Source organism: Anabas testudineus, chromosome 19 (assembly GCF_900324465.2).
Source record: "Anabas testudineus chromosome 19, fAnaTes1.2, whole genome shotgun sequence".
NCBI lineage: Eukaryota > Metazoa > Chordata > Actinopteri > Anabantiformes > Anabantidae > Anabas > Anabas testudineus.
This window is the reverse complement of record NC_046628.1, coordinates 18,109,698-18,132,402: the sequence shown is the minus strand read 5'-3', so window position 1 is coordinate 18,132,402 and position 22,705 is coordinate 18,109,698. Positions and strand designations below refer to the sequence as shown.

General features: G+C 42.4%; 2 protein-coding genes across 3 annotated transcripts; one reads left to right on the top strand and one right to left on the bottom strand.

The window, feature by feature from the left end:
- Window positions 1-328: 328 nt before the first annotated feature.
- Window positions 329-4,958, bottom strand: bbs1 (Bardet-Biedl syndrome 1). Its single transcript, XM_026350709.1, has 7 exons — window positions 4,736-4,958; window positions 3,750-4,126; window positions 3,423-3,605; window positions 3,051-3,182; window positions 2,396-2,502; window positions 2,104-2,224; window positions 329-1,702 (listed from the first exon to the last, which is right to left on the bottom strand). The coding sequence occupies exons 2-7, from the start codon at window positions 4,119-4,121 to the stop codon at window positions 872-874; spliced, it is 1,746 nt and encodes a 581-aa protein (XP_026206494.1). The 5' UTR covers window positions 4,122-4,126; window positions 4,736-4,958; the 3' UTR covers window positions 329-871.
- LOC113155948 (kinesin-like protein KIF20A) lies at window positions 4,152-22,402 on the top strand. Of its 2 annotated transcripts, none has more exons than XM_026350706.2 (32): window positions 4,152-4,188; window positions 6,597-6,703; window positions 6,780-6,869; window positions 7,161-7,280; window positions 7,404-7,542; window positions 8,245-8,429; window positions 8,510-8,552; window positions 11,077-11,222; window positions 11,460-11,532; window positions 11,618-11,729; window positions 12,201-12,272; window positions 12,370-12,516; window positions 12,621-12,783; window positions 13,055-13,345; window positions 13,520-13,623; window positions 14,015-14,135; window positions 14,464-14,581; window positions 15,452-15,513; window positions 15,702-15,821; window positions 16,131-16,287; window positions 16,371-16,580; window positions 16,856-16,980; window positions 17,096-17,248; window positions 17,403-17,563; window positions 17,932-18,056; window positions 18,688-18,762; window positions 18,846-19,039; window positions 19,128-19,250; window positions 19,466-19,525; window positions 21,083-21,173; window positions 21,563-21,699; window positions 21,831-22,402. In XM_026350706.2, the coding sequence occupies exons 2-32, from the start codon at window positions 6,599-6,601 to the stop codon at window positions 21,909-21,911; spliced, it is 3,903 nt and encodes a 1,300-aa protein (XP_026206491.1). In that variant the 5' UTR covers window positions 4,152-4,188; window positions 6,597-6,598; the 3' UTR covers window positions 21,912-22,402. The 2 variants fall into 2 exon arrangements, with proteins under 2 accessions (XP_026206491.1, XP_026206490.1); XM_026350705.1 differs by lacking the exon at window positions 4,152-4,188 and adding an exon at window positions 5,556-6,037.
- Window positions 22,403-22,705: the final 303 nt, after the last annotated feature.

The window sequence follows — 22,705 nt, the reverse complement described above, 5'->3', positions numbered from 1 at the left end:
CTTCAACTCAAACATATTTAGTTTTATGAGGTGTCTCTGCTTCTTTTTCACCCAGCATGGTGCCGGGAACCAAAACCAAACAGCTCTCAGGAAAACTCTGACATTTGTCCAGTGAAGGCTGTAACTGTCAAAGGCTGAAGGTTTTCAGAGAAAACTTCTGGTTTTAACATTAGAGGCGTTTTATTGCTGTGACATTAATTTTTAAAATTATTATATTTATGTATTTAATTAGAAATAAATACAATGTTCAAAGAAACGTTCTGGAACATTAGGAATCTGTAATCTTCACTTCTATAATCACAAAATCAACCAACTTGTTGTTTATTCATTGTTTTATTTTTCTCCTTCCTTTAAAAATACAGAAAAAGATTTGTTTTGTTCATATTACTATATTAAAAAGAATAAATATCCTGACGTCTGCAGTGACTTTAAAAAAGCATGTGGACATACAGTATCCCTACTGTTTGAAACGTGTCCAACACTAACCTACCTGAGCTATTATAGGCTAACAACATTAATCTGCAGGTTCGTTCTCATATTGTCACAACTACAATAAAATCCATCCTTTTTTTTTCTACTGTGATCAGATCCTTTAATCTGACTATTTTATAAATAGAGTTCCATGAAGATCTGATCATCAGTTTGGTTTTTACTGGCAGCAGGTTTCTCACCTCTGTTCCTCCACCGTCGTGTCATATTCAGGTCGTTTGGTCCAGATGAAACTAGAACAGACTCTATTACTTCTGCTCTAGTCTGACACAGACTCTTCACAAACAAACTGAGAGGAGTAAATGTTAAGTCTACTAAGACAGGTGGAGGTGCTGTGATGGAGTTTGGAGTCTCTACTGGGAAAAGCTGTGGTGTGGTGTTCTCAGTTGAGCGTCACTCCCTCACTCACTGGCATGTTGATGTGAGCAGTCAGCAGCGGTGAACTTTTCCCTTCATGCAATATGAACACCTTGATGATGTCAGAGATGCCTTTGTCGCTAGTGCATTCTACGAACGTCTCGACGGGGTAGACGAGTCCAGGCACCAGGAGGGGGATCCTCATGTACGAGCACTTCATCCTGTACAGGTTCTCGTCATACAGGAAGCTGATAGCCAGGTTCATGACAGGCCGACAGGCCGCCGTGTTCTGCACGTTCAGGGTTAGTTTGAAGGATGGGCCCAGACCCTGAACCACGGCGTTCATCTTGAGCGGCTCGGTGAGGCTGGAGGACATTGGGGTCAGGCTGGACTCAAGGGCTTTGACGTAGGCTTTGGCGGCAGCCAGTCGCAGGCGGCTCAGGTCCATCTGGAAGGCGCGGTGCATGGCCAGGCCGTTCTCCCTCTCCCTCAGTGTCTGGTCCACGTACAGCTTCGTCTTCTTGGGGACGTTGAGGCGGACGCTCTGGGCCAGCGGCGGCCCGGGCGCGCTGTCCCTGTCGTCGAACACAGCTGTCCGCTTCAGAATCTTTACCATCAGGCCCCCTCCCTTGGTGGTCATGATGAGGGTCCCGTCCTCGCGCCCGTACCGGCCAAAGCAGATGCTGGTGACCACGTCAGGTGTCTTGATAGTGCTCAGCAGGTTCTTTTCCCGGTACAGCTGCACCTCACAGTTAGCCAGGCCCACCAGAACTGCCTGGAAGCCTCTGGTAGGGAGGTCCATGGTAGCCATGGTGATAATGGGAGCAGGAAGGACAGTCCTCCACAGCTTCTTCCCCTGAAGACAAAACAACAGATTTTGGATGTCAACAGTAGGTTGGATTGTTTGAGTGTAACGGTTCTGGATCCAAGACCACATAAACAACCACAGACTCAACTAATATTTCCCATTAGTTTCAGCTGGACCTTATGTTTACTGCTAATTAACATACACAATTGTTATTTCTGACTTAGTTCCTGAGACTGACTGAGTTCCTGGTCGCGTCACAGCGTGTTCACACATATTAATACAAAGCAGCTGTCAGTGTCTGGCTTCTCATGGATGTGTGGTCCTGTGTACTTTTCTGTTTTCTGAATGCCAAGAATGTTTCTCTGTAGTCGCCACAGTTTTCTTCTCAGGTTTCATGTTCTGTTTTTGACTCCTCAGACATCATCAACCCACAGCGCCCCATTATTTACCTTCTGTGTGAAGCCCTGCAGGCTCTCGTCAGTGCACCCGACCACAACGTTCTTCCCGACTCTGACCAGACCCACTGGATGGGACGACAGCTCGATGCAGTACTTTGGTTTGTCCGACTCTCTGAGAAGCAGCAACACAAACATCTGTAAGCCTGGATCCTTAAAACCAGTAAACTGTGTTCTTCCATGTTTCTAGTTGTTTTAGTTCTATGGGATCAAAACACATTAAATCTGTGAATTGTTTACATAGAGGTGAAGTTTTTGCTGCAGCACCTTGTCAGCTACATCTCACCTGCGCAGGATGTAGATGTTTCCATTGCGACAGGCCACTGTAATACGAAACTCCACATCAAACTGACCAGTCACGTCCATCAAGGTGGGAGCAGCTGGCAGCGACATCTTCATCAGTCACACAGAGAACAGTGTCTATTTACTTGTTACTGAAGCTTTCAACCACATGTCATGGTTTTCCTTGGTGGATGCTGTTTGCTCAGTTGTCAGGAAAATGCTTGGGTTTTTATCAAGTGACCTAAATATGCAAGTAGGTGTTTTATTTTCTATTTGCCAGTTGTTACCTCATCTCCTCAACAACTGAGTAGAGAACATTGCTGATGAAAGCCATGAGATAAAAGGTCCAAAAACAAGAAACAGATTTTCTAATGCTACAGTTTGTTGTGTTTTTATGAGGACTAAACACATTTTGTGCAAAACGTTTGATTATTTTCTGAATACAAACCACTGCAGGTAATTATGGAGGAAAAAACACTGTGATCATGTAATAACACATAAAATAGTTCAATACTGACACTGACAAGTCAAACATAAAACACGGATTTCCATGTTACATTTTAGCTGTGTGTCTCTCAGCGAAGGGGAAAGATGATTTGGAAGTAAAACATATTCTGCCCTGTCCTAAGCAGCCTGTCCAAATGTTGATGAGAATTTACCTTGTAGAGAATAATGAAAGCTTCGGGGTCCAGGATGTAGATGTTGCTGCTTTCTGTACCAATCACCAGGCAGCTGACGCCATCCTCATCAGCTGTACTCTTCTTTAGAGTTCCAATGCAGGTGATGACCGTCTGAAACATAGAGACACACTGAAGTGTAAGGTTGAAGTCGGTTACTGGTTTAAAATAATATCACCATCCTGCAGGTTGCTAATGCAGCAACAATTTTACTTATGGAAAATGATAAAATACAAAAAACAACCACTTGTCACTGATGTATGGAGTCATGAAGCATATACACAAATGTGTTTTCATTATATGACAAATCTCATCAAATTTAAAATGACATTATCTTGAATCATGTAAGGTTACCTGTCTTCTGACTGGCTGCTGTTTGTGCAGCTGGACGAATTCGTCCATGTCGCTGGTGTCCAGAGAGAGGAACCTGAGGGAGCGGACAGACAGCGAGATGTCGGCCTTCTTCCTGATGCTTTCCAACATCTCCTTCAGGGTCAGAGGATCGATCTGACCCTCTCTCGCCTGCTGCCAAACATCCTGACAAATCAGAGCACAGCTCCAGTCAGATGTTTTTACAGAACAGGAGAACAACATGCCTGAACACATGGTGGAAATTAAAAGACCAGATCTTGAGACAAACTATCCCTGAACTCCTCACTGTGAGGTCTAACATGTCCTGACCTGCTCCAGTGTATTGACCTCTAGACCAGGCAGGGTAAACTTGAAGTAGGGTCTCAGGTTTTTGTAGACGTAGATGCAGGGTCCAGAGGCCACGGCCACAGCGGGAATGCGTGGCTCGTGCAGGTCCATGAAGAAGGCGACGAGGCCAGCGGGCAGATCCAGCAATGTGCTCTCGCTCATCAGCGCCGTGCCCCGGTACACCTTCAACTTCATGCCGGACAAGCCAGATCCCAGGTCCCCTACCACCAGCCGGCTCTCTCCGTCCCCGCTCAGATCTGCCAGGTCCACGCAGGACGAGAAGGTGTACAGACCGGCCACTGGGTCATAGTGAGCATCCAACCACTTCCCTCCATCACTGCTGGAGTCTGACATGACAACTGGGGAAAAGGGAGCAAACTTTATTTATTCAGGGAGCCTCACAAGAACAACTGCTGGACAGGTGAGCTATGAACAAACACACAAACATGAACCTAAAGTGAAAGTGCTCTGAGGTGACATCTGTTGTGATTTGGCGCAATACAAATTATATTTGAACTGAACTGAACAGGATAACAGAGGCTAACTGTGACACCTGGTGACAGCCTTCGTGAATCTTCTCTCAAAGACATGTTTGTGGGGAACTTTACATTTTAATTAAATGTAACAATCACTTCGAAACACAACTAGCTAGGTCTAAATGTATTTATACAGTATCTTTACATCCGTAAATTATTTATTTACCACTACAAATTATGAATCGATTGGGGAATATAACGCTAACTCAGCTGATGCTAACGTTAAAATGACGAAATAATCACTGCAGACCAAACGTTAGCGTTAACTGTCGTTAATAAGAGCATATAAACTGTAAATGCTGCTTTTTTACGTGGTATTGCAGATATAAGTATTGCTGTTACTGGTAATAACCGTTTATATAGAAGCAGTAGTTACTGATTATAAGCTAACGTTAATTAGCCTGAATCATAATAAAGCGGCTGTTAGCTGACCTGTCGTTGTCAAGGCAACCGTCTAGTTGTGCGTGCCGTGAAGACGACGTCCTCCGCCTTTTATTGTTTATTACGACGCTCCGCGGCGTCTTTTCGATCAAAACATTAGAATCTGTTTCAAAGATCAAGGTTTGGTCCAGATAAAGTATTAAAACCGCAGATAGCTGCTCTTTCTGTTGAGCTAATCCACTAAATCCGCTTTAATCCGTCGCAAAGCACCGACGTCGCGCTCTGATGACGTCAATCTCACTCGCCGGCGTTGATAAACAAAAAGCAGTGGAGGAAGTTCTTATTGTCTTTAAATGTAAAATAAAAACACGATGTAGAAGTATAACTGAAGTAAAGTCCTGTCAGCGTTACTGGGTTTATTTACCTAGCCTGGAATTTGCCAATGTGTGTTTAGAATAGTAAAGTAGTGAAGCACTCTTCATATTTTACAACCTCTTTATCAAGGTCAGGATAACTTTTATTGTCTTCCTCGGGAGAAAGTGTTGCGGAAAAGGGAACAATTTATGGTTTATAATTTATTGTTTTGTTGGTAATATATACATTAGAAGGGTGGCAAGTAAAGGCGTTAGAATCAGTGTTTATTGAAAGCAATAGCGATTCTTCCTTGAACAGTAAATGATCAGTACTTGCTCTGGTTACTTTCTTCTTCTTCTTTCGGCTTTTCCCATCAGGGGTCGCCACAGCGACTCATCCTTTTCCACCTCACTCTATCATGAACATCTTCTACCCTAACACTAGCCAACCTCATGTCCTCTGTTATAACATCCATATATCTCCTCTTTGGTCGTCCTCTTGTCCTCCTGCCTGGCAGCTCCATCTCCAACATCCTTCTACCAATATACTCACTATCCCTCCTCTGAACATGTCCGAACCATCTCAGTCTGGCCTCTCTGACTTGCTCTGGTTACTTTCCACCCCTAAAAAAGAATAATGTGGCGTCCAGGCTTGACGTAAAAGAAAATGGAAAACTCCTTGAAAGCTAAGTACCTGGATTGTGTACTTTGTCTCTTTCCACTGGAAATAAAATAGTATAAATACATAAAATACCAATTTATTCGTTTTATGTTATATGAATAAAGTCTATGCGCTACTTATCTGTAATCTCGCGAGATTGTGCTTAACCGTGTGAACGAGAGCTGTGACGTCTCTTGTGCCAGCCATCTGATTGGTTCTTTAGTCACAGTTTAAAAACTAGACCGCGGAGAGGAGAGAGGCAGCTGGAGCCAACGGGAACGACTGCCTTTCGATGTTTTCAGTTTTAATTCGGTGTCTGGTGAATTTAATACATCTACAGTGAGTTAAAAGCTGATAAAGCATTGGGTTAAGTTGAACCGTTATAATGTGCGTTACTCAGAAGACAACAAAACAGACGCGTGTGTATGAGGGTTAGCTTGTTGAGGCTAATGCTAACAACAAAGTTAACAGGCTCTTGTTTATTACGATTTTCCTATTTGTTCTTAATAATTATATATTTTCTTATGATGTGATGATTAACATTTTCTCTGTCTGTGTGCCATCGGTTCGACTGAGCGTCTACACCTGAGCTAACTGTAACTTTTATTCTCGTGTCCGTAGTTCTGCTGAACTCTGTTACTTTTCTTTCACTTTTAAAACTCTCATGAATGTCCATCTGTTTACCTACCAGCTAGATTATTACTAAATTCATTCTTTAAACTAATCCTTATCCAGTGGCAAAATCGGCATAGATCCTCATCAATTGTGTTTTTTCAAAGATATTGATTTTAAAGCCATTTAATTACACTTATTGGTGGCCTGGATATGTTGCTGTTAAAGGAACCATTAGAAAGTTAAGTCTTGCAGGTGTTTACATTTGATGTGTGTTTATCGTCAGAGATGATGGAGTCTTGTTTAGCTGGGAAGCCGGAGCGAGTCGGACCGGTGGAGGTGGACGACATAAGGAGAGATCTGCTCGGTGAATTCTCTGCTCTCCCAGCACAGGTAGCTGGTCATGAGGCTGTTGCGGATATTTTTGGATATTTCTGATGGTGACCGATGTTTTAAATTTTTTTATCAGGACAGCGTTTCATCACAGTCAGAGAACCTGCAGGTCTACCTGAGGATTCGACCGTTCACTGCAGCTGAGAGCGATAATTCTGAGTCACAGGTAACACACTCACACACATTCACTCTAAAAGTCTCTTACTGATCTACAATGAATGTCTGTGTATTTTAAAAACTGTTTAACAACCCAAAGTGATGTCTTCAAATGTATAGATTTCTTTACATATTTCTTCAATCTGCAAATAGATTCAGTTTAGGACCATGTGCATGCCATTAAAACTCTTTTTATGTTGTTAAAAAGTCCTAATTAAACATGGTGAAGCTGCAGACACACTGCACTAGGTTTCTTTAGTTTTTATTCAACACTGGAAAATAAATTGTTTTGGTGATTCAGGACTGTGTGAGCATCGAGGGCCCAGACACTGTGGTTCTGAAGGCTCCCAGGAGCTGTCAGTCAAACCGGCAGAGTGAGAAGTCCCTCCCACAGACAGCACAGAGGTTCACCTTCACACAGGTAAGCCTGGCGTTACCTGTATGTGCTCACTAATCCGCTATAGATTTGTCCTGTACAAAAACTCTGTCATGGCATCAGACGTGTCAAATGTCCTCTTAAATAATCTTCATGCTGTTTTATCAGGTGTTTGGTCCGGAGGCCAGTCAGAGGACCGTGTTCGAGGGCTCAGTTCGTGGTTTGGTCCAAAACGTTCTGGAAGGAGGAAACTGTTTGGTCTTTACATACGGAGTCACCAACGCTGGAAAAACGTTCACCTTTCTTGGTCAGAAACACAGCTTAGTTTGACATGAATTCAGTCAGCAATATTCTGATAATTGATTCAGATTCCAGCTTCTCAAACGTCACCTTCTGTAGATTTGTAAAACAATTTAAAACGATTTGGAACTTGGGTCAGAAAAAACGAGACAGTTAAGATGCCTTGTTGTGTTTAGCCAGTTATTCCAGTCTGGAACTGTTTTCCAGGTTCTTCTCTAAATATTCGCAACATTTCAGATTCTCATATGTGAGGATCTTACAATTTAATATAGCTATAAAATGAATACATTATTGTTGAGGTAATTTTTTCTGACATTTTACTTGTCAAATGGTGAAGTTATATTTTGTTTACCTGTTCAATTATCTTAAACTAGACCTTGGAAACCTCAGAGCTTTATTACTGTTGTGTTATGCCAGGGTAATATAGTCCATCATTGTCAAAATGAGAATTACTCCAAGTCTTTTCTAATATACAGAGTCACATGTGCAAAAAATGAAAAGGTCTGTATGCTCTTCTGTAAAGATCTGTGAATCACTAAAATATAATAATATAAAAACCCAAAGTTAACAAATGTAATGTTGTATAATATAAAGAAATGTAAGACGTGATTATTGTGAAGAAGCTGGCATTGGAGACATCATCATCATCATCATCATCTTTATTCCTCTCACAATTCTGGTCCTGGTCTGACGGTGTGCATCTCTTTAGGTCCAGACCATGACTCGGGTCTGCTGCCCAGGTCTCTGTCGATCATCTTTAACAGCATTGAAGGTCGTCTGTACAGCCGCGCTGACCTGAAGCCTCAGCGTTGTAGAGACTTCAGCAGACTGACTCCAGACCAGCAGGCAGCTGAAAGCAGCAGCAAGAAGAACCTGCTGAGGCTGCTAAAAGAGGTGAGACAAAAAACATACAGTGGCTGTACAGGATATGAGGATGTGATGGGTTCTACTGTATCTGTTCTTTGTCTCTGCAGAGCGACAGAAATGTGATGTCTGGAAGATCAACTTTTCTTGAAGGTCAGTGAGAAAATATTCACATTAGAAATGTGAGGGTTCATATCACATCAACATATTTGGGATCTCATGAAATGGGACTGTCTCAGCTTTCTGACCGCTTCAAGCACATTTTTACATGATCAACTGCTGAACTAAAGGAAAGTCATATTTTACACCCACAGAGATAACACATCTGATATTAAGCTCGGTTCAGCTCAACATTCTTCCCCACACTTATAACAATTCTTATAATGAACAGTCAAAAATTCAGTTCAAGAAGAAATTGGTTTTACTGTGTAAAAGTCAGTAAGAATCCTATTTATTAACTCAAACTTGGAACAAATCGTAGTTATGACACCTGGGATCTGCCCACACTTTCTTGGGAATTTCCCAGGAGTCTGACCATGCTCTCAGAGGAGCTCTGGGTATTTTTCCACTGTACGGATCATACACCCAGAAACTTCAGGTACTTTCCTGCGACCCAGACAAATGTCAGCCCCATGTATCAGTACAAACAGGAGGCTGTTTGTTGATTAAGCTTTGTGCTCTGTGCTGGTTGTTTGTCCACAGTGCAGAAAAACTGAAATGTTGATTTTTTTTTTTTTTTTTTTACAGTTACTGTAGATTTTTGTTAAGAGACAAAAAGCTTTTTGGTCCATTGACTGTCTAAATGATCCAAGTTACCACTAGTGCTATTTTTAAAAAGGCTCTTGTGTAATACGTGTATTAAACACGGTGCAGTTGAAGTTAGGAGTGTTTAGAAGTATCAGTGTTGACTTAGGGTGCTTTTAAACCTTAATTCGTTCGTCCGAATCAGTTGGTGAGTTTTAAAACTTGGAGCAGTTTCTCTTCAGTTCGATTTTGTTTCTCTCCACTTATTGGTCAGATTGTTTCTGCCGTGGGAACAGAAAAGTAAATACAGGAAGAGGGTGAAGTGTTGGTCTACTGTCTGTTTGTGTGACAGTAGGGAGATGATTTCACTATGAATGTTTACACAGGTTGGTCCTTGATCCTGTTGATTATTGTTTATTACGTTACATCAGACCTGGTGTCTGTGAGACACTTCACCTCCTCACGTCTCCACGTTTGTCCTCCATTAATCAGACAGCATGTTTTTAGTGGACAAACAAAAAAGAGGAAAATCTACACACTACCCAAAGTCCTCAAATCATGTGATTCATAGCATTTGGTCCCATTTTGGTTCAGTACACATTCTCACCAGGAGGATCGCACCAGAGTTCACTAAGTGGTTCGGATCGAGACCACCTCATTTCGGGGGTCTCGGTGCGGTTGTTTTGGTGCGCACTCAAGTGTGATTACTGTGTTCACACCAGACAAAACGAACCGCACTAAGAGGGAAAACAAACTTGAGTCCGATTTAATCAAACTAAATCCTGTAGGTGTGAAAGCACCCTTACTCTCTGTTATCAAGCTGCCAGTCACTGTCTAATTTATCTAATTAGAAGTATTTAATGAAGTTTTATTGTCATTGCAACGTCGTACAAAGAGATTAAGGTGCCAACCAGTCTGTTCCATATATAAATAAAAAATAAATAATTTAATCAGTATAAAAAAACAAAAAAATGAAGTAAACAAAAGAACCTCGCACTCTGGACCAGCTTCAATGAATCTCATTCTGTCCTGGACACAGATTTCTTTTATTCCACATTATTCCACAGTGTCACCTGTCTGCAGAGCCCAGGGTTGTTCATTTTGAACTTACAGCTGTTACTGATAAAATCTGGAGATACAGACATTTGAGAAAATAGCCCAAAGCTGAAGGTGTTAAACATGAACAGACTAAAACTGTCACGTCAGTATGAGAAATAACTACATTTGTCAAGTGGTCTTTTAAGCAGTCGTACAGTTTATTCTAATGTGTTTTTGTGCAAGCACGTAGAAACTGTTCCTTTTTATTAGTTAGTTTTGTTTGGAATCTTTAAGTCCACCAGAATAATTAACACGGAAAATGAACAAGAGTCTCTTACATTTTAAAGAAGTGTTTCTGTTTTAAGAGATGTGAGTACAAAAAGCAGAAAAATGTTTTTTTTTGTGCAAAGGAATTCAATTCAATTCAATTTTATTTGTATAGCGCAACAGAAGTTATCTCAAGGTACTTTACAGTGTAAGGTTTAAGACCTTACAGAAAATATTTATACAAAAAATTATAGAGAAAACCCAACAATCCCATTTGAGCAAGCTTTGGGCAACAGTGGAGAGGAAAAACTCCCTTTAGAGGAAGAAACCTCCGGCAGCGCCAGGCTCATAGTGGGTGACCATCTGCCTCGACCAGTTGGGGTGAGTGGAAAGAGAAAAGAACAGCAGGCAATAAGACAACAACAAGCAGCAAGAACATTGGGCAGATGAACTGGATTCTGGAGATGTACAGCTCCAGGAAGAGGATACCTGCAGAAAAGTACAGAGAGAGGGAGACAGAGGAGCAAACAAGGAAGATGCTCTTAACTTTATAGCACTAAAACTTTCTTTTTTAATCACATAAAATGTAAAACCCCACAGCCCTGAACTGGTCTGTGTTTGTGTTCAGGTTCATCTCTGAGCTCCGACAGCAGCGTGAACAGTGTTTCTGAATCCGACAGTTTCTGCCTGGACGTCAACTCGAACGTCCGATTCTCTGTCTGGGTTTCATTCTGTGAGATTTACAATGAAAACATCCACGACCTGCTGGAACAGGTGACGCCACACATTTCAACTTCTATATTACTATCATCAGGGTTACAACAGTTGTTTGTTTTCAGTTCAGGTCATTTCAGGACATGAAGAACAACAATAATAAAACTATAAAATACTTTAGTTCAAATATGTTTTATCAGTATTGTTAAATTCATGTTATATGTTAAAAATAAGCACGAGTCCTATGTGACCTGTGCAGCAGCTGTTATTGATTATCGATTGATCTGTAATGTTCAGGTTACCAGTGGACACCACAAGAGGACGGTGCTACGTCTGTCTCAGGACGTCAAAGGAAACTCCTTCATCAAAGGTAACAGTGAGGGTGACTGGCCAACCGATGGGCTGTACTGCTGTTAATGAGGCTCTAGTTCAGCTACAGTGTGTTGATGTTTCAGACCTGCGCTGGGTCCAGGTGAACAGCTCCGAGGAGGCCTACAGGGTGATGAAGATTGGAAAGAAGAACCAGAGCTTTTCTTCCACCAGACTGAACCAGCTTTCGAGCAGAAGGTCAGCTGCTCACTCCTTCTGTCTAAACTGTACTTTCTGCACGACTTAGAATTTACACTTGGAACAGACATTGATAATCAGGGCCACTACAGATTGTACATGGAACTTAAGCCTCATGTGGACGTGTCCACACCAGTCATTTTGTTTGTCCTGCTTTTGTTTGTGTTAGACTCTGTAGAGGGCGCTGTGGAACAGTCTGCGTCAGCACACAGAAAGCTCCTGTAGATGAAGAAAGCAGTGTTTCAGTCTTAAAACTTCACAACTCTGTGTGTAAACATCATACAGGATGTGTGCTGGGATTTTGGTCCTCACAAATGCATTTGTTGTTATCAACAAGGAGCCTTATATGCCCATGTAATTTTATCTAAATCGTCAAGTTAAAGCAGTTAAGTTTGACTCTGAGGCTGATGTTGATCAGTGACTGCATGTTCTCTGGCTGCTGTATTAACAGGATTTTAACTCTCTCTACAGCCACAGCATCTTCTCTATCAAAATCCTCAGAGTGGATGATGTTGGAGTTCCTAGAGTCCTCGGGATCAGCGAGTAAGACTGACAGCCAGTTTAATCCACACTGTTCATCCTGAATTTACAGCTGGTCCATGTTCCTGTGTTGAATATAAATAACTGTTTGTGCGTTTAGGCTGGCTCTGTGCGACCTGGCTGGCTCAGAGCGTTGTTCCCGGACTCACAACACGGGAGAGAGACTGAAGGAAGCAGGAAACATCAACAGCTCTCTGCTGACGCTTGGAAAGTGCATCAGCGCCATGAGACTGAACCAACACGCCAAGTACGATTTCACCGACTGTTGGTCCAACACATCAACCTCACTGTAGAATGAAGCGCTGTGAAAGCCTAGGATCACAGATGAGATTAAAATCTGTTTGCCTGCAGGATCCAACACCACGTTCCATTCAGGGAGTCCAAGCTGACTCACTTCCTGCAGTTCTTCTTCTGTGGCGCGGGCCGGGTCTCCATGGTAGTGAACATCAACCAGAATGCGTTGTGCTTCGACGAGACCCTTAACGTCCTCAAGTTCTCTGCCCTCGCTCAAAAGGTCGGCACACATCACGATTTTGTTCTTTGAAGAGAAAGATATTTAGATCAGGTTTCATTTGCTTTTTTTGCACAATAAAGTTAAACTATAATAGAAGGTAACAAGCTGACACATTGTCATCTGCAGGCGCTTAAACTTAAAAGATAAAAATAAATCAGAACCTCTGAATTAGATTAGCTTAAAATATACATATTAATCAATAGTAGATCTTTAGCGGTGCAACACAAGATTAATATATTTGTGACTAATGAAGATGGGCTTACCTGTACAGGTGGTGGTGTTGAATTCGAGGCCGGTGGTCCTGGACGACACCTCTCAGAGCTCCGCAATGGACCTGTCGGTGATCATCGACGATGCAGACCGGCGCAGAAACGTGTCGGGTCGGGGCAGGAAGAGCTCGTTGGTGGCCTGGGAGACGACGCTGGAGGACGTGCTGGAGGGTGAAGATGAAGAGGATGAAGGTGAAGAGGAGGAGAGCGTGATGGAAGGAACAGTGTTGGAGGCAGGTGGTGAGGAAGATGAGGAGGAGGAAGACGAGATGACTATGGAGGAAGATGAGAAGGTGACAGTCTGTTTTCTACAGGTTTAGTTTTAAAGTAAAATGTTAAGCTGCAGCTGTGAAGTAAAGTTCTTGATACAGAGAACAGGAGCAGGAGCTCACAGCGGCAGAACAAAGATTCATCACGTGAAATCTGTTACTGAAGAAGTAAAAGTGTTTGTTTCTGTGTGTGAGCAGTCGGACAGAGAGGCAGCGCTGCGTCTGGTCCTGGAGGCTCAGATCAGAGAAGAAGTCAGTGCTGAGTTCATGGAGCTTTTTAACAAGATGGAGAAAGACTACAGGTAACTAAATGGATTAGTTTAATGATGGTATATTTTCTTTATTTGATAGATTTTAATACTGGAATTGGTTTAATATCAGAACTGTCAGATTGATTCTTCTCTTGTCTCTTGCTTCTTTAAAAAAAATTTGTTAATAAATAATTTACAAATTACATCTTAAATGATTTTAACTGATTGATTTGGCTGCAGCCTTTTTGATAGTTGTCATTCCAAGCAAACAAGGCAGCATGTTTGACATGTTGGAAAGAAACCAGCAGTTTATCAGATTAACTAAAGCTTTGCAGGAAACATCTGCTGTAATTATTGTCATAAGAAGTAAGGTCTGTGGGTCAGGGTGTGTCTGTAAACTGTTCAAGATGTGTTGGGTAATAGTTCAGTCTGTGTAAATCAGTGATCGTCTGGAGAAGGAGAGGGAGATCCTGGAGGAGCGAGCGGACAAAAGAGTGGAGATACTGAAGAATCTTGTCAGCAAGACGGTCGACCTGTCTGCTGTCAACACTGACAACAGCAAGGTGATGAAAACAGTTTAATTTAGTCTGACTTTCTCTGTTCTGCTGAGTTCTCTGGATGGCTCTGTTTATTTCTTCTCCTGCTTCTAAAGTGAGCAAATGTAGAGAACGATAAAACCACATTGTAGCATGGAAACATATGAAGCAGACGTTGACAGGTTCTGTACAGCTTCTGCAGTATTTTTACAATCCACACACAGAACACAGAACAGGTGAATGTACTGCTGGTGATAGAACAGAGTGGGTCACTGATGTTTTTACTGATTTTATTCCTGTTTTTATTACTAATTGTTATTGATTTCTAACTGTATTGATGCCGGTTGGTTGTCAGGAGGAACAAGCAGCTCTGTTGGCAGAAATAATCGGTTCAATGACTGAAGACCTGGAGAAGATCAAAGAGGATGCTCAGAGTGTTCATCAGTGTCTGTCTACACACACAGTCACTGCAGGTACACACACACACACACACACACACACACACACACACACACACAGTCACTGCAGACACACAGTCACTCAGTCACTACACACACACACACACACAGTCACTGCAGACACACAGTCACTACACACACACACACACACACACACACACACACAGTCACTGCAGACACACAGTCACTACACACACACACACACACACACACACACACAGTCACTGCAGACACACACACACACACACACACACACACACACACACACACACAGTCACTGCAGACACACAGTCACTACACACACACACACACACACACACACACACACACACACACAGTCACTGCAGGTACACACACAGTCACTGCGGGTACACACAGTCACTGCGGGTACACACAGTCACTGCAGGTACACACAGTCACTGCGGGTACACACACACAGTCACTGCAGACACACACACACAGTCACTGCAGACACACACACACAGTCACTGCACACACACACACACAGTCACTGCAGACACACACACACACACACACACACACACACACACACACACACACACACACACAGTCACTGCAGGTACACACACAAGTTGTTGTTGTTGTTGTTTTGTTGCCTGCTGTTCTTTTCTCTCTCCTCTTTCCACTCACCCCAACCGGTCGAGGCAGATGGCTGTTTAACTTCAGCCTGGTTCTGCTACAGTGAAAGACCGGTCGATTAACTGTGACCCACTGACAGCTTCTTAACTGTGTTAATAATTGAGAAGCACTGCTCTAGGGGTTTTCTCCACTGTAAACCTTAAACACTGTCAAGTGCCTTGAGATGAATTCTGTTGGGATTTGGTGCTATACAAATAAAATTGAATGTTTGTGTTTCACTTGCAGAGCTGGAGTCACTGCGATTGGAGAAGCAGCAGTCACATGACCGACTGCATGAAGCACAGGAGGTACTGTAGATTAACAGTCTCTGCTGCACTGTTGTTCTTGTCCTCTGTGTTATTTTTGCAGCTAATCTAAATTGATACATTTCAAATACACTTGAATCTTGAGAAGAAATGAATCGTAATTACTTATGTGAACTTTGTGAATGAAGATTGATTTTGTGATCCTTTAACTTTGCCTATTTGTTCCTCAGATGTTGGAGCAGCAGCGACAGAAGTTGTCAGAGTTTATGAAAATCTGTCAGGAGAAAGACGAGATGATCAACAAACTTCAGGCAGCCATGGACGGCACCGTGGAGGACGCCACCAGAGACGTACGTAACACACTCTACTGCGACTGATTAGAAACCCATCTCTAATTGCAACATATTCATTTTTGGGTAGTTTTATATTATTCTGTGTGTTATTAACCGGACAGTTAATAACACAAAACTACTTCTCTTCAGGAAACTCTTACTTGTGTTGTTTAATATTTTCTTACAGCTTATAGAGAAAACCTTAAAAATGGTGACATACATTTTAGAGTGATTTAAAAAAAAAAAAAAAAAGTTATAGCAGTTTTCAGTTCATGTCTATAAAATTATCCATCAAAGTGAGCTCAGTGAACAGTCTCTTTTTTTCAGAGGGCTTTAGTGGAGTCTATCAGATCAGAGCTGATGGACCTGCAGCAGACCTGTCGCTGTATGAGAGGGTCACGAGGAGACGAGGAGGAGAGCAGGAAACGTCAGCATGATGCACTGCATGATGAGGAGGAGACGGGACAACCAGCCCAGAAGAGAGGTCAGCGAAGTAGGAGCAGATGGTCAGATGAAGGTGGTTCTCTGAATCCTTCGTTCTTATTTTTTGATCTTCTTTCTCCTCAGTGGTTCTAGAAGAGGAGATCTGGAGGCTCCACGAGGAAAATGACAAGAAGGAGGAAACCATCCAGGAGCTGATGGAGAGGACCAAAGGGCTGGAGGGGGTGGAGGAAGAGAGGTCGAGGTTGGAGGAGGAACTGAGGAGACGGCAGGAGCAGGTGGAGGAGCTGAAGAAGGAGCAGGTTTTTCTGGAGCAGAAGTTGCAGAATCTGACAGGTAGGAGCTAAATATCTAAACCAGAATCTGCAACACAATAAAGGTCAGAATAGAAAGTAGAAGTTCTCAACATACTGCCAGCAGCACCTAGAATAAATCCGACTGACATGATTTGTAGTGAATTCAGTTTCAGCTTGTTGAGTTTAGTCCAAAGAAAATAGAAGAAATACAATAAACCCTTGTTTGCATATTGTCTTCCCAGTGTAATGCAGGAATATTGAGTAAATACAAGTAAATAAAACAAGTAAATAAAGTTCTGTCCCCTCCCTCCATAGACCTGGACCACTGTCTAAACTGTGACTCCGTGTTTTCATCTCTGGAATCGGAGCAGAGGGAAACTTCTAGGCTGACCAAGGAGAACAAAGCTCTGGTTAATGGCATCTTCCAGCTGCAGACAGAGGTACTGCTCTGTTATCACTGTGTCTACTTTATTAGACGCCTATTTACAGGTGGATGTAGCAACAGGTAGGAGCAGATTTAAAGTTCAGACGTAAACTTACTCTCTCCATTGTCAGGTAACCAGTCTCCAGAAACAGCTCAAAGAGCAGACGGACAGGTGTGAAAGCCTATCAGAGCAGCTTAGCACCACAGAGACCCGCCTTCAGGAGCTTCAGAGCCAATCAGAGGAGAAGAACAAATCAATCGACAGTCTGAAACAGGAACTCAAGGTCTTTATTTTTATTTTGTCATTAGCAGGATGAGCTGATCACTTTGATCGCTCAGTAAGTTTTAATGTCTGTGGCACGACTTTGTTAGTTGCATTTGATTCATGGGATAAATGTGGCGACTGTGTTTGATCACATGACTGACTGATGGTTTCAGGAGCAGGAGGCTCGGAGCAGCAGCAGCAGCAGTTTCCACGCTGTCATAGAGGAGCTGAAGAAGGAGAGTCAAGCGGCGCTGCAGAGGTCGGCTCAAAAATCCCAACAGATCCAGGATCTGCAGAAAGAAAAGAGTCGGCTGGAGGAGTCTCTGACACACAGGTTGATAAATACTGTTATTAATCACTTATCAGTCAGGGTTTTTACATTTAGTCATTTAGCAGACGCTTTTATCCAAAGTGACTTACAAGGGTAGACAGGGTACAGGACAGATGGGATTTGAACCCCAGTCTCCCACATGGTAGGCAGTGATGTTACCACTACAGTAACCAGCTGCTTTTTTTTGATCCAGTACACAACAGAACCAACAACTAATCCAGTATTAATACTCTCTGTCTCACCTTTTCTCCTGTTTTCTGCTCGTCTCTCCTCGTCTCTCCTCTTTGTTTCATCTCCTCTCCTCTTTGTTTCATCTCCTCTCCTCTGTCCTTGTCTCCTCGCATTGTCACCTTTCCTTCCACCTTTTGCAGCGAGACCAGGTGTTCACAGCTGACAGAGGAGTTGTGCAATCAGAACACAGACTTCTCCCACCAGCTTCAGAGCTTGAGGGCAGAGATGGCGAGATCGGAGGAGGAGAGGAGCAGAGAGAAACAAGGTCCGATTAACCTGAACCACAGTCAGATCCTGAACTTTAATGTCAGTTAAAATCAAGTAGCTTCGCTGTGATACATAAATTAAAACCATCCCAGAGTTTGCTCTTCATGACAGTTGGTTTTAAAATCACAGACCTGCTTCCATTGTAAGCCCGAGGCAGATCACAGACCTGCTGCATGTTTTACTTGATGATTTCTGTTGGACCTGGATTCTGCTGTGACACAGTACAAGATACACAACAAACACGAAATCATCAGTCAGTTTGTGAAGAGAAGAAACTAAATGAATATCGATTAGTTCTCTCAGTAACTGTTCAGAAATCAGGTTGTTGAAGTTTTTCTCTGCTGGAATCTGTTGATGAATTAAACTGAACATATTAGATTCTGCTGAGACACGAGGAACAAATCTGGATTCAAACATTCATGTTATCAAACAGCATCAAGTTCATCACTGGTTCAAATACTTTGTTTAATCAGGAACTCAGAGAAATGACTTGTTACTGCAGTACTGACACTGTTGGACTTGAAGTACATTATACAGCTTGAGAAAATATTTGAAAGTGGCACTTTTCAATGAGTACTTGAACTCTTTCTTGAATACTGTCTTTGTGTACCTTCATTTCCTCTGCTCAGAGCTGTATCGAGTCTTGACGGAGTTGGAGAAGGATCTAGAAGAGAGCCGCAGACAGACGCAGACTCTGAAAGGAGGTAACTTCATCAGTAGAAACAGTAGAATCTGGGTGAATTTAGACTTTGATCAGGTTTGTCTCATCGCTCGTTGTTTCTCTCAGAGCTGGAGCGTCTGAAGGAGGAACTGCAGAGAAGAGAAGAGAAGGAGAACAGAGTGGAGACGGTGAAGATGAAGACGTCTGTGGTGGAGGAGCTGAAGGAGAGGAGGGGGAGAAAACAGGAGCAGGAGGGAAGAAACAACAGAGAGTTGGAGGCAGTGGAGAGACTGAGGGAGGAGAAAGAGGGCAACACACAGGTCAGACCATTTTAATGACCTTTGACCTCTGCACTGTCTGTTATGAAGCTAATCTCAGCTCTGACCTCCGCTGTGGTTCTGTGTGTAGAGTTCTGCTGGTCGTGTTCACCCAGAGGAGAAGCTGCGTGTTTCTCCTCTCAAGTCCAATGTGGCCGGCAGGAAGAAAACCCCCAAAACCACCGGGAGGAAGAGGAAGAGCTGGGAGGTGGAGGTGTGTTATTAAAGGAGCAGTTCACTGTTTAACCCACTGACAGCTTCTTCTTGTCATTTCAGAACCATCCTCAGTTTGTATATTTAGTTTAGTGTTTCAGTCCTCACACCTTCAACTGGCTGTTTGAGGGTTCAGACTTTGTTTCAACTTCGAATCAGGTTTAGGTCGGCAGGAGACGACTTCAGGAAGAATAATCAAAAAAGTGTCTGTTTCAGGACCTGGTTTTCAACGAGAACAAGAGGAACAAAGTGAGAGGAAACGCCCGAAGCAAACAAGTAAGAAATCAAAGATATGCAAAGTCTTCTTCTGTGGTTAAATAGGACTGTATCCAGTCTTCTTCTGTGGTTAAATAGGACTCTGTCTCCAGTCTTCTTCTGTGGTTAAATATGACTGTATCCAGTCTTCTTCTGTGGTTAAATAGGACTCTGTATCCAGTCTTCTTCTGTGGTTAAATAGGACTGTCTCCAGTCTTCTTCTGTGGTTAAATAGGACTGTCTCCAGTCTTATTCTGTGGTTAAATAGGACTCTGTCTCCAGTCTTCTTCTGTAGTTAAATATGACTCTGTCTCCAGTCTTCTTCTGTGGTTAAATAGGACTGTATCCAGTCTTCTTCTGTGGTTAAATAGGACTCTGTATCCAGTCTTCTTCTGTGGTTAAATAGGACTCTGTCTCCAGTCTTCTTCTGTGGTTAAATAGGACTCTGTCTCCAGTCTTCTTCTGTGGTTAAATAGGACTCTGTCTCCAGTCTTCTTCTGTGGTTAAATAGGACTGTATCCAGTCTTCTTCTGTGGTTAAATAGGACTGTGTCTCCAGTCTTCTTCTGTGGTTAAATAGGACTAACTCCAGTCTTCTTCTGTAGTTAAATATGACTGTATCCAGTCTTCTTCTGTAGTTAAATAGGACTGTATCCAGTCTTCTTCTGTGGTTAAATAGGACTGTCTCCAGTCTTCTTCTGTGGTTAAATAGGACTGTCTCCAGTCTTCTTCTGTGGTTAAATAGGACTCTGTCTCCAGTCTTCTTCTGTGGTTAAATAGGACTCTGTCTCCAGTCTTCTTCTGTGGTTAAATAGGACTCTGTATCCAGTCTTCTTCTCTGGTTAAATAGGACTCTGTATCCAGTCTTCTTCTGTGGTTAAATAGGACTCTGTATCCAGTCTTCTTCTGTAGTTAAATAGGACTGTATCCAGTCTTCTTCTGTAGTTAAATAGGACTGTGTCCAGTCTTCTTCTGTAGTTAAATAGGACTGTATCCAGTCTTCTTCTGTAGTTAAATAGGACTCTGTATCCAGTCTTCTTCTGTAGTTAAATAGGACTCTGTATCCAGTCTTCTTCTGTAGTTAAATAGGACTGTATCCAGTCTTCTTCTGTGGTTAAATAGGACTCTGTATCCAGTCTTCTTCTGTGGTTAAATAGGACTGTCTCCAGTCTTCTTCTGTGGTTAAATAGGACTGTATCCAGTCTTCTTCTGTGGTTAAATAGGACTCTGTATCCAGTCTTCTTCTGTGGTTAAATAGGACTCTGTATCCAGTCTTCTTCTGTAGTTAAATAGGACTGTATCCAGTCTTCTTCTGTGGTTAAATAGGACTCTGTATCCAGTCTTCTTCTGTGGTTAAATAGGACTCTGTGTCCAGTCTTCTTCTGTAGTTAAATAGGACTGTGTCCAGTCTTCTTCTGTAGTTAAATATGACTCTGTATCCAGTCTTCTTCTGTGGTTAAATAGGACTGTCTCCAGTCTTCTTCTGTGGTTAAATAGGACTGTGTCCAGTCTTCTTCTGTAGTTAAATATGACTCTGTATCCAGTCTTCTTCTGTAGTTAAATATGACTCTGTCTCCAGTCTTCTTCTGTGGTGAAGGACAAACGAGACGGGACTCTTGAGAAGATCCAGGAGCTGATCCACAGCTCTCCCTCCATCCTCGGCAGTAAAGGTCAGTGAGACAAAGTTTTCTGAGAACCTGTCAGTGGTTTTACCGAATGTAGCTTCACCTCCATCACATCTCCACAGCCCAGGGTCCACAAACATCTCTGACGGTGAAGCAGAGACGTTTGTGGACAGATGATAACAGACAGTAAGCGAGTTTGTGTGCGTCTGTGTGTAATATTAAAAATAAAGTCATTTTCAATTGAATTGAAGCGGGTTGTTTTTGTGCTGACCACCATCAACCAGCAGAGGGCGCTGCAGAGGCAGCAGTTCTGAGATAAAACCTCACTTTGAGTCTAGATCTCAGTCTGAGAGGTTTGTTAATCTGCTGAGCTCAGATCATCAGAGTTAATGTTACATGTTGGTTCACTTATCAAGTTCTTGGTCTGTCTGCAGCTAAAAACATCATCGGTCTGGTCAGTGGACACTCGGTGGAGAATGAGACGGTTTCCACAGCAACCAAACCTCGACGAGGACGGAAGAACCTCTATCAGACGGACGCTTCGTCTCTGATGCTCGACTCCCCAAACATGGTGAGATGCTGTGTCTGTGTTGCTGTTTTTGTGACTCTGACAGTGAGGTAATGGGGAAGTGAAAAGGAAATAATTTAGCATCAGTACAATTGTTCTCAACAACTGTAATGATGTGTTTGTTCTTCTTTCAGATGTCAGGAGCACAGGAGGAAAAGGAGAGCGACCACCTCATCATTAAGAGACAGCTGCGCTCTAAAACCTGCAGGAAGTAAAACGGGTCTTCAGTTTTTTCTCTTAAACGTTTCTCTTCAGTCCGTCTGAAGAGGTTTTTTTAAATAACTGTACAGTTTGTTTCTGTCTGATAATGACTTTAGCTTCTTAGTTTGTGATTTCAGGACTTTTTTTGTTGCTGGGAGAACGATTCAACAAGCTTTGTCATTTTATGAAAAAATAAAAATGATTACGGCCTCCTCTGCTTCAGGCTGCTGTTCAGTTCAGCTTCAGTCAGTGCGTTTGTTTTTCATTACTGACTCTGTGGAGACAGCTCATCGGGCGTGTGGTAAGATCAGGGACGTAAACCGTTTCATTTTTTAACCAAATATTTGCTCAGCTTGAGTCGAAATCTACAAGAGAACACGTGGTGATGTAAATTCAGCTGTGAGCAAACATTACTTCAGAGAAGTGATTTTTGGTTCTCAGTTCTTACACTATTGATCCACAGCTCAGTGTGGAAATCATCAACGGTTCCCGTGACGACCCCCACAGGTCGGGTCAGATTCGGATTAAAATGACAAACTGAAACTGAACAGTTTGTAAAGTTCTCTCACTAATTCAGCTTTAAACAATAATTCTTTCTAAATGATCAGATGATTTTTTTTAGTAGCTTCTATGACGGTGGAAACATGTTTTCTAGTCTTGATTATCTGTAAACTGTGGAAACTCGTTAGTTATATAATGAAACGGTTATATAAAAAACAACAGGATACAAACGTGGCTTTGACAAAGTGTTTTTTTTTAATTAATCAAAAGAGAAGTTTAGTTTTATTGTTTCTTATAAAATGAACAT

Coding starts and splice junctions, on each gene's coding strand:
- LOC113155948 (XM_026350706.2), top strand. CDS start 6,599: ATGATGGAGTCTTGTTTAGCTGGGAAGCCGGAGCGAGTCGGACCGGTG. Junction 14,136..14,463: donor TCAACACTGACAACAGCAAG/GTGATGAAAACA, acceptor GTTGGTTGTCAG/GAGGAACAAGCAGCTCTGTT. Junction 16,288..16,370: donor ACAACCAGCCCAGAAGAGAG/GTCAGCGAAGTA, acceptor CTTTCTCCTCAG/TGGTTCTAGAAGAGGAGATC.
- bbs1 (XM_026350709.1), bottom strand. CDS start 4,121: ATGTCAGACTCCAGCAGTGATGGAGGGAAGTGGTTGGATGCTCACTAT. Junction 2,225..2,395: donor AACATCTACATCCTGCGCAG/GTGAGATGTAGC, acceptor GCTGCTTCTCAG/AGAGTCGGACAAACCAAAGT. Junction 1,703..2,103: donor TGCAGGGCTTCACACAGAAG/GTAAATAATGGG, acceptor TTTTGTCTTCAG/GGGAAGAAGCTGTGGAGGAC.